Here is an 11,130-nt window from a genome sequence, read left to right on the forward strand (position 1 = left end):
AGGAAAACACGTGTTTCTTCCCCAAAGCAAAATAATCAGCGATGAATCCAATTTCTTTTACAACTTAAACAACAAGAGAACAGCCCTGACTGTACTGGTAAAATGTTTAAAAGCTATATTATATATCATCCACATTTTTGCAGATGTGGGAGAATCCACTCCAACTCAGTTTATCGTGGGAAAATAGAGCAGGTCGTTCTCTTCACCTTTTTTCCACGCGTTTGCCTCGGGTGACTTTATTGAATGCGCCACCATTTGATTTTGATATAATTTCAGCTGAATAACGAATACTTTTTACTCTGACAGTGTACTTCTAAGTGGACATTTAAGGCACATGTTAGAACTTAACATTTCGATCCCTTCCATCAGAACATGTTCACCAAGACATGTTAAGTTAAAGTGCGTAAAAGGAGATTTTACGCACGACGTCGGTTTGTCATGATCAAATTTTGTTATAATATCAAGAGTAACATTATCCAAGTAATGTTTACTCTCACTTGGACAGTGGTATATCCACTGGTTCACTTTGTCAGACATGTAAAACTGCCTTTACTCACACAACGAGCTTTTCCTTTGGGATTACAGACCAAACGGTGTGCATATTAATGACCCCTGACTTTTTACGCACAACGTATGTTTCTCTCGATCAAATTTTTATTTTTTTTGTGAACGTATTTGTTATATAAAAAAAATACTATTATTATCAAATAATTTATCTGGTAAACAGTTGGAATTGATGCATATTTTCTACCCACAAAAGGTGATTCTCATTTTTGCAAATATGGGAGAATCCACTCCAACTCGTTCTCGTGGGAAAATGGATCAGGTCGTTCTATTCACATTTTATTATCTGTTAAAATCGATACGTCGTCACATAGAGTGTTTAGAGGGTGATGTGTTCCTCCCACGCGTTTGTCTCAAAAGGACTTTGTTTTGGGCGTCAGAGGTGATGCACTTTTGTAGATTTGAGGGACGTGTACTTTAGAATGTACTATTCCAATCCACACTGTATGTTCACAATGACATGTTGGTGTGTAAATTAGCGCGTAAAAGGAGATTTTACGCACGAACTACATTTGTCATTTTCAAATATTGAACTTGCACGAGCTTTTCTGATAAAGTGTTTTGTAGTTGATGCGTGTTCTTCAACAAAAGCATATCCTCACGTTTTCAAACGTGGAAGAATCCACTCCAGTCAGCTTTTCTCATCTTTATGGTTGGAATCCGCTCCAACTCTGTTTCTTGTCGGAAAATGGAGCAGGTCGTCCTGTTCACACTTTTATTACCTGTTAGAATGGACACGTTGTTCCATTCATATAAAACATGTTTTGGACTGAAAATGGCAGCGGGTTTCTTCCTATAGACAAAAGAATCAGCGATTAATCAAATTACTATAGCGACCTAAACAACAGAACATGCGTAAAAAGACATTTTACGCACGACTTGCACTTGTCATGATCAAATATTGGAGTTTGTAAATACATTTGTTTTAAAATGAGGAGTAATATGACCACAGTGCTATTTCGTATTTGCTAATAATTCACTTGGACTACAGTAAATCCACGGGTAACCTGAAAAGTGTCTTCACACATGCGTCAACTTTTACCCTTGTAAAAGATTTTATAATGAACACCACCATTACTGTAAGTGACTAATCATGAGTCACGAATTAAGTCCTGTGTATAATAAAACCACTGTTCTGTTGAACACTAACTTTTTTCTGTAAGCACGTGCCAATGAGAATCCGCGCGTGCCCAGCTGCAAACTTCCTTCACACTTTGATTCCTCGATGGCCTGCATGCGCTTGAGTTTCTGGAATTACATTTTGCAGGTGATACCTATTTTCGTTTACTTAACAAAACTTAGAATACGGAGCTTTATTTTTAGTGTGGTCTCCTCACAATGTCATATTCGTGCTTCTATCAAAGTACAACGTCATGTTATTGGTTGCAACATAATGCGTAAAAGACGATTTTACGCACGGCACGTGTTCGTACTGTGTGTGTTGTTGGACTTGGATTATCATTCATCTGCCTGTGAGACCTTTGCAAAAGCGCCTTAGAGATCTTCAAACGAATAGTAAAGAAATAAAGAAGTGCGCACGCGTTTTCCTCCATAACAATGAGGTGTGAACGTGCTCGTGCGCAGCCGCCGACGTGTGTCTGAGTTTCACGCTGATCTGGCGGATGCTTTGATGTTTCCCTCACACATGGAAATAAGAGTCGCACGTGGAGTCGATAACACCTTCAGGCGCGTGGCCCTCACACTGAACTGGACTGGAGGTGAGTCAGGTGATCAGACTGTGTCTAAAAGATTTGGATAAACAAATCAGAAATTATAGATTAGATGGAACGAATCATTCTGAGAAGGAGCGAACTGAAAGTCACCGTCTGAATAATACAATAATGATTATTATTAATAATTATATTAATTTGATTTACTTTTGACCCGTGAGACTACAAAAATAAAATAAACATAGCATTCACAACACGGTTGTACCTGAAATCAAAGAACAGCTCAATGACACTGGTTGAAATGGGAGTGGTCTAAAGCCACGCCCACTCCGCCCTTATAAGGCCTCAGTCACAGTGAGTGACACAGTGTCAACAAATACTGGAGAGAAAGCATGAAACTGATGACAGATGCACAGGATGCCAAAGCCAAAGGAAAGGTACTGGGGTCATTTCTGTTTGCATTCCATGTTATTAATGAACTAAACGGACTGTTATTTGTGACGTCAGCCCTTCAGTCCTCTTTACCACTGACTACATGTGTGTATGTGTGAAGCCCAGATATTCACCTGTTCTGTTTTCCTCTTGTAGATGCTCATGTTACACCAAATTCTACCTCGTTGCCGAAAACTGCATCCCCAGCTGCGGGAGCGCGCAGCAGCTGAAAACAGCTCTGAAAAGGATTATGTGCACCAAATTCACCCTGTTACTCCAGAATAACTCCAAATGGGAGCTGTTAAAGTGATTTCACTCCTTTGGCTTCATAACCTTATTTTAAGGGGGGATGCAGTTTTCGGCAGTAGCCGCCGAAAAATGCTCCCCCCCTCTAAATCAGACCTGAAGAGGATTATGTGCACCAAATTCACCCTGTCACACCAGGATAACTCCAAATGTGAGCTGTGAAAGTGATTTCATTCCTTTGGCTTCATAAACTTATTCTAACTGGGGATGCAGTTTTCGGCAGGTAGGCTGTACTTACTGAGAAATGTTGCCAGTCCCCACCCCAGTTTAAAAAATTCCAACTTCAAAGACTCAACATTCAAAATCTTTACAGCCTTTCATCAAAATGTTTAATTTAAATGTGTATTAAAAGGAAAAATGTAAAATAAGTACTGTAAATAACTAATGTGTTAACCATGCACAACTTAAACAATAAACTTAACAACTTAACAAAACAACAACTTAAAACAACTTAAAAAAAAAACAAAAAAACAAAACTTAAGCAACAACAACATATAATGCAACAATAACATATTATACAATTGGAAATTGGTGATGGATGGATGGATGGATGAGGGCTGGCTAAGCAGAAGGACAATGAAAAATGTTATCAGTCTATTTTGCACACAGCACAGAGGTAGGCCTCATGCAATAGTGGACTGCTCACACGTGTGTGGTGATACCACCTCCCACAGATGTCACAGGCAATCTGAAAAATATACATATATATTAATATTTATTTACTAATTTTTCTTAAAGCTTTACCTATGAATATTGGTTGTTCCTTTTGACATCATTTCATCACTGGTGCTTCTCTGTGGGTATTTTCTCTACCACATTAAAGGAATGTGTTCATGTAAACCTAATATGAACCATTATCTGAACTCTCCAATGTTACACTTCATGTTACATACCCACTGTGGGTCATCAGTGTCCTGTGCTCCACAGTTGTGGCACAGATTCTCAAGAGACTCTGTAAAACAAAAAAAATCACCAAAATACACAGACATTCATACACACACACAAAAAACCTTCCAAAGTATTATAATAGCATGTTTTGTTAATTTGTTGGGATTACAGAAGTCAAATTCATTCATTACTGAATTATCTTTTATTCGTCAGATCAAATCTGTTGTTAATTTCATAAATGTGTTTTCACTAATAACAGTCATTCCATTCTCTATCAAAAACAATCCCCACTTCTATTATTATAGTACTTTCGAGCATACCATTTTCTACTTCTTCTGTAGATTCAGCGTTTTGAACAAGGTCTTGAAGTTCAGCTGCCTGTGTGAGGCCACGGCTTTGTTGAAGGACTTTCCTCTTGTAGACCGTGGGCCACTTCTCCAGGAAACTTGCAGAGATGGCATCACCAAACATCAGACTGAAATCTTGCTCAATCTGCAGAAAAGATGGAGTAAGTAAAGACAGAGAAGTAAACATTACTAATACTATTGTTATGAAGGACATTCGCAGTTTCAAAGTAAGGGAGTTGAATATCCACATACCAATCCTGCAATGTCTAGGAATCTTGGAAATGTTGTGAATATGTCGGAAGACTTCACTGGGTCATGAACCATCTTTTGGCGATAGATGAAGGTCTGCTTCATCTTCTCCTTGACAACTGCTTCATCCGCTGTATGCTTCATTAGTGCTGTGGCCTCTGAACACAGGGTGTCTGTGTTTAGCCAGTTCTCCTCCACAAAGGGTTCTCCATCACGTTCTGGACCACCTGTAACAGTACAGACATTTTACAGATGACTGACAAAATCAAGCACTGATCTGACCTAAATTTAAGTGCTTTAAATGATTTCTTACACCCCTATAAACCCTCATATAATCATTCTCCAATCATATGTCATGAATTAGACTTTCAGTCAACACACATTTTTAATAAACATACCTCTTTGTGTCAGTGGCTGTCGGCCGGTCCTCTTTTGTCCTTCTGATGCTTCCTTTGGACAAATTTCAGTCTCCATGCTAGATACCCACTCCCCTCTTCTGCATTGTAAAAATGCGCCTAAAGTAAAAAGACATTCAGTCTGGGTGAGCAGGTTAAATATATTTTCATACTTTTCCTTAATAATATACATATCATATCAACAGATAAAAAATTGCTCAGTAAATGAGTAGAGGTCAACCAATATTTGGCTTTTTTTTGTGAAAGTGAAGGTGGGCATCTAGAAAAAAAATCTTTATATTGGACTAAACCACCCAATATGAACATTCAGAGCATTTTTTTTTCTTTTTATGGTTTAAGAGTCCCAGAGAACAGAGAGGTGAAAGAGAAATGGGTTAGACTTAGTTTTGATTCACTTACATAGCCAAACCTGTTCAGGATCAGACAAGTATGGACACAAGGCAGTGATGCCCCTTGCATACTCCTCTTTAACACACCTTGAAGGACTTGTCCTAGACACACACACAGATGCATAGATGTCACTTTATGAGATCAAATTTAAATATTACATGCAACTGACATCTGCAAAAGGAGGGATGTTGTACTACTGAGTCAAACCAAAAATTTAACGTGTCGGTTTAACACACCCATGTTCACTTGTCATATGTGCAACCAATATCTTGACCATATCACGTCTTCTGGAATTGGTTAGGCTTTTTGTCTGGGCATATTCATTCAGGATCCTCTCTCCTCCAGGTTTGTTACTCAGAATGTTTTCAATTTTCTAAATGGAAGTCAGATTTTTAACTTTTTTATTTAATCAAGGAACAAATAGTGTGATGATGCTCAGGTTGGATTTTTTGTTTTTGAGGATTTCTTTACTTGTTAAAAAAAAAAAAAAAAAAAAAAGATAAAATTAACAAATATTATCTGCGAATACTATAAAAAAAGTCTCCAATTACAGCAATAATATTCACATTTTCTTTAAAACTTTTCAGAAAATAATCCCCCTTTTTGTGAAATGTATGTACATACTATATTTTTACAACTTTACTATGAAAAATATCATGAATATCTTTTTAATAAAAATGTCTTAAAAAGTAACATAGAAACAAGGTAACGGTCTAGTAATATCCTCAAATAACACCACGGTTGAAATTTGTTATTAATTGTTTCAATGAGTGCCCAATAGAATTTTAACAAGGATTGGCAAGTACTGTACAGTAAAACATGTCAAAACTGAAATTCATCTGTCATTTATCACTCAATCTTAAAGTTTGAAATTGTGTTTAAACATTCTAAAACGATGCAAGAAAATCTGCTGATCTTACCTGAGCTAGAGAAGTAGCCTTATTTGCACGTCTTGTAGAAGGACTGGACTGCAATATGATGGTGCTGTTAGAGTCCCCCTCATTCTCTCCACTGGTGCTTTCAAAGGAGCAACTTGAAGAGGAGTTCAATGAATCTAGCAAACATGTTCAGATTTGATAGGTGTGATTAACACAAAACAATTACACAATGCAAGTGCAATTCAGGTTTGGGATTGGAAGGGACAGGTTAGCACAGAAAAGATGACTTCAAAATTAAAGGAGACTGCTCAGTTTAATTTACTGCTTCAAATTCTAACATGATACCAATTTTACAACATAATGTCCAGCCCTAATTCAGAGCATGTTTAGAAAGACAGGAATGTATGAATTAATATATGGCTCAACTCACCATCAGGATTTGGGGTTTCAGGCAAACATATCTCCAGCACTCCAAGGTTTTGACTTTTTACAAGAAACTCAAACACCTCCTCATCAATTTCAGTTTTGGAGTCATCATAAACTTTGAGGTCCAGGGTTGGAATGTCAAACTTCTTGGCAACTGTGATGACAAAGTAAGTTTACACAACCTTACAGATGGATTTGCTGAGTATAGTAGAGAAACAACTGATCAAGAGTAAATCAAAGGGCATCTTCTCTTGAATGGTTTGTGTAATCTCAAAACTATTACAGGTTAATTCCATTTATCAGTTTAATTATTGTTTAAAACAGGACAATGTAAATATTAAAACATGAATGGCATCATTTGATGCACTGTACCAGATTATAGCTTAGAGCTAATTTGCGTCTGTACCCATTTCTAACATATATTTGGGAATTGGTTGGGTTTCTCTAATTAGTAGAGCATGGTCTTTATCTGCTTTACTTGTAAAGGGCCATGAGATGACTTTTATGATTTGACGCTGTACAAATAAAAATTGATTTAATTATCGTATCAGTTTAAGTATTGTAGAACTACACCACAACTAGACCCCCCCCCCTTTCTGTTTTTAATTAAGTTTAAATTAAATAAATTTAAACTTGAATTAAAAATTGCATGTAGTTGGTAGGTTGTAGATGACAGATATCCATCATTCTTTCTATTTGAAAGCCAGAACTGGACAGGAGTTAGAAGCAAACTTTATCTATAATCTCCATGTAGAACATCAGCATAAGTTGTCTTGCAACCATGTCAATTTGAAATGACCCTATTCAAAAAAACTATAACCATATAAAACCCATGATAACATGTATGCAGGAAAAAGCATCTCATACCTGTGTGTAAGGACATTTTTCACTCATCACACTCCAAAAAGCATTTGAAAGTCAGTTGCCCCTCATAACAAATGTACTTTTGACGATCTCTGTATTTGACTGGTACGGCTGCCATCCTTGATAACAAGGGAAGAAAACTAATGTCAATTATATAATCACACATATACACAGCCATTTCATAGTTTTAACAGTGACAAATTAAGAGCATGTATTGGCAACTCATTAGATGTACAATCCCACAAGAACTACAAACAACTATCCCAGAATATGCAAATAGTAAAACAGATATGAGGACATAGTTATGCCTCTAATGAAGATACTTAATTCAGAATACTGAGAAAATTTGACAACATGATCACTGTTACTGCAGTGGGCACAAGAAGCAGTCACTAACAATAATGGACTTTTAAGAAAATTAATAAAACTATTAATGTTTAGTATTGATATATACACATGAATGTCTAAATGATCATAATACTAGCCTGCTTCACCAACACCACACTGACAATCCATCACAGATCACATGTCCATCAGACTATGGTGACTGAGGTTTGCGAGTAGCAAAATGTTTTCAGTTCCACACTCATATATCAGTTATCACAATGCATGCTAATGATCCTAGAGTTCAGAAGATGTTTCCTGCCTCAATCAACAAGACTGCACATGACTTATTATGTGTGGTGATTGTTAGCAGTGAACAGTGAATTGCTCTGATCAGAGTGATAAATGGAAAATGTTATGACACACATGACATTACTGGTATAATGATAAACCCTGGTTAAATTCCCCACTTCAGTATTACCCTTTCAAATTCTAATTATCATTAAAACCGTGTTTAATTGCCGCACTTTGAAAAACTCACTGTGGTCAATGTCAAATGATTGAAATGATCAACAGATCAGATCAAACTTTCGCTTGCAACACATTATTTTGAATAGTACATTCACAAAGAATCAACTGGAAGCTAACCAGTACACTGCATGAGCTAGCTCAGGCATTCTGTTCACAGTCAATTCTATTATTACACCGGCTACTGTCTTGCTAACACAATGCCTCACAAATCCGATACTCTCCCGTTAGCACACGATTTATCTGACCATTAATGGTTGTGATCTGTTCAAAGTAAAACGCACTGGTCACAGACTTAGCTGCAGATCAGCTACTGATTAAAGTTATTTACTGAGTACAGTATATGTAAAAAAAAAAAAAAAAAAAAAAAAAAAAGTGCTGGCTGTAATGTACTCCAGGCATAAAATCAAATCTGTCCCTCTGAAGGACATTTCTATTGCCTGTTCCTGTACAAAGCTAAAAGAACCTCACATCATATTGGACCAACAACAACATTAATTAACATGAATTCATCTATTTAATGTCAGGTACTGAAATGATGTTAAATTCACTTCATCCTATCTATAGCAAAAGTGATCTAGTCTCTTACTCCATTCAGTAGTAGAAGCTGTGTGTAAATGACACTTCAGACCACTGAGTCAGATCATTGGCCCAGTCTGTTCAAACCTATGGACAACAAAGTGGGTGCAATTCTAGAATTGGGGGGGACTTCCCCCCCACACGTCATTGTATGAACTCCATTAGAATTCTGGTGTTTCCAGGTTACTGCTCTGTCTATATATTCCACTGGACGGTTTTTAAACGCCACTTTTCATCTGTCTGCTGACAGAGCAGGACTCACTTTCAGGTTGTCTATCAAAATGATAAGAAAAAAAATATTTTAGGCCAAAAATGTAGTTATCAAATACTTGAATTTTTTTCTACTTCCTCCCATCTTATTTTTAAAAAGCAAAACTTCAACCATTTGTGGCCTTACCTTTACTTCTAGATGAAGTCCATGCGCCGATCCTTCTCCACGAAAAGCTGTGACTTGGTTGTAAAAGTCTTCCTTATTTTCTCTTAGTTTGAAGAGTCTCTTCGCCTCAATAGAGCTTATGGCCAAAGAAGAAAGACGTCCTTGATAAGGCAGAGCATAAAAAAACGCTGTTGTTGACCTACTAGCTTTAGCTTGGCGCCCACTTTCAATTCCTTCTGTTGAAGCCAATGCAGCTACAAAGCACCTGTCAGTTCACGTCCGCCCCCTTGAGGTGAGGCAGAGTACTGCCTGCCTCACCTGCTGACTTTTCTCTGCACTTTATTGTACGATCAGCAGGAACAATTCTCACACACGAACATTAAAGACATTACACAGACTGTAGAGAGTCATGCTGTAGAACAAATATTTCTGTAAAGTCCATATTGATGATATGCTGAGGAACAGAAACGGGCACGCGCCATGTGACCCAGTTTGTATTGCCTCGCGCAGTCAGATGTGAGGCAGAGCTCTGCAGTGACTCACTGGGGTTTTTACTGAATAAAATGTCAACAACGTGTAGAGTCATACTGAATATGCATCTGTAACACAGATCAGTGGAAAATATTAATTATAATAATATTAATAATATTAATTTATTTTATGTACTTTTTTCTTTTTTACCATGATAGCCTCCCCTGACCGCACGTAACTGAATAGTACATTCACAAAGAATCTTCTGGAAGCTAACCAGACATTATGGGGGGGCACCCCCCCCCCCCCCACACACACACACACACACACACACACATGGCTGCACGTCATTGTATCTATGGACATTTTTTTAAAACTCCATTGGAATTCCAGGTTACTGCTGTGTGTATATATTACACTGGACGGTTTTTAACGGTCACTTTTCCATCTGCTTGCAGACAGTACAGCTGCACTTACCTTCAAGATGGTGGAAAGAAAACCAAAGACCACTACCAGACCGCCGACCACCGCTGGACTGACCACCAGCAGACCCAGTGGAGGAGGAGGACGGCCTGGCCCTCTTCCAGTAGGGAAAAAGTAGGAGCAAATATGTGAACCTGCTCATTTCATCTAAATAATACGGAGCCCGGGAAGGGACATGGAAAAAATAAAAAAGTAAAACGCAATACTTTTGTGGTAAAATGCAATATTTTTTGCCTTATAACTCAGTCATATCTGCTCTCTCTTGCTTGAGGTCTGTACATAATCCGTTGGTCTCCAGTTCGGGTTCGACCGTGTAGGGTCTGACATGTCCCCCCCGTCCTGTGTAGTATGACCGGAATAATGCAAAAATTATTGTGTAGCGTCATGACCAGGGGAGTGACCGAACAGAGCAAGAACAGAACTATAATTAAATCATCCTTCTCTCCTTGTCAAACCAAATTCCAGAAAAGCCGTGCTGATTGGCTCGTATCAGGTCAAAGCAGGGACATCATCTGCAAGCAACATTTATGGTGACAAATGGGCCTAAGGAATGGACCTGAGACAACAAAACCTAAGCCCTGTCAAGCCTGTCCCCAGACGATAGTCTGGTTTTGTCTGTCTTTTATGTTGTCTGTCATTTCCTGTTTTATTTTGTTAAGTTTCCCTCGTGTGTCTTGTCTGGTGTCTTTACTTCCTTTCCATGATTGTGTCCTCCTGCTCTTGATTACCTGGCTCCGCCCTAATTTGTTCCACCTGTGTCTCGTTGTCTTCCCTCCCTTTTGTGTATTTAAGTCCTGTCTTTTGCCCTGGTCAGTCGCCAGTTTGTATTTTCCCTGTGAAGTACCTACCAGCGTTTCTGATCCTGTCTGTCTGCCTGCCTACCTGTTTTTTGACCCGGTTTGCCATCTCGTTTTTGCCTGTTTGCCTTTTCCCTGTCGG

The 11,130-nt window shown here is 38.1% G+C and overlaps 1 protein-coding gene across 5 annotated transcripts; it reads right to left on the minus strand.

The window, feature by feature from the left end:
• Nucleotides 1-3,242: 3,242 nt before the first annotated feature.
• LOC115435867 (uncharacterized) lies at nt 3,243-9,467 on the minus strand. Of its 5 annotated transcripts, XM_030158478.1 has the most exons (10): nt 9,259-9,467; nt 7,434-7,549; nt 6,571-6,720; nt 6,183-6,316; nt 5,272-5,363; nt 4,855-4,971; nt 4,460-4,683; nt 4,181-4,352; nt 3,866-3,924; nt 3,259-3,660 (listed from the first exon to the last, which is right to left on the minus strand). In XM_030158478.1, the coding sequence occupies exons 6-10, from the start codon at nt 4,928-4,930 to the stop codon at nt 3,562-3,564; spliced, it is 630 nt and encodes a 209-aa protein (XP_030014338.1). In that variant the 5' UTR covers nt 4,931-4,971; nt 5,272-5,363; nt 6,183-6,316; nt 6,571-6,720; nt 7,434-7,549; nt 9,259-9,467; the 3' UTR covers nt 3,259-3,561. The 5 variants fall into 5 exon arrangements, 4 of the variants coding, with proteins under 4 accessions (XP_030014338.1, XP_030014339.1, XP_030014337.1 ...); XR_003937738.1 differs by having other exon boundaries at nt 3,243-3,660; nt 4,181-4,342; nt 6,571-7,549; XM_030158479.1 differs by lacking the exon at nt 7,434-7,549.
• Between the last annotated feature and the right edge of the window lie 1,663 nt (nt 9,468-11,130).

The sequence above is a fragment of the Sphaeramia orbicularis genome, chromosome 16, assembly GCF_902148855.1.
Source record: "Sphaeramia orbicularis chromosome 16, fSphaOr1.1, whole genome shotgun sequence".
Lineage (NCBI taxonomy): Eukaryota > Metazoa > Chordata > Actinopteri > Kurtiformes > Apogonidae > Sphaeramia > Sphaeramia orbicularis.

Excerpts from the sequence above, each read along its gene's own strand:
- LOC115435867 (XM_030158479.1), bottom strand. The coding sequence starts at position 4,930 with ATGGAGACTGAAATTTGTCCAAAGGAAGCATCAGAAGGACAAAAGAGG. Across the intron at positions 4,353-4,459 it reads TCCTAGACATTGCAGGATTG|ATTGAGCAAGATTTCAGTCT; the intron begins GTATGTGGATAT and ends TCTTTTCTGCAG. Across the intron at positions 3,925-4,180 it reads TACAGAAGAAGTAGAAAATG|AGTCTCTTGAGAATCTGTGC; the intron begins GTATGCTCGAAA and ends TTTGTTTTACAG.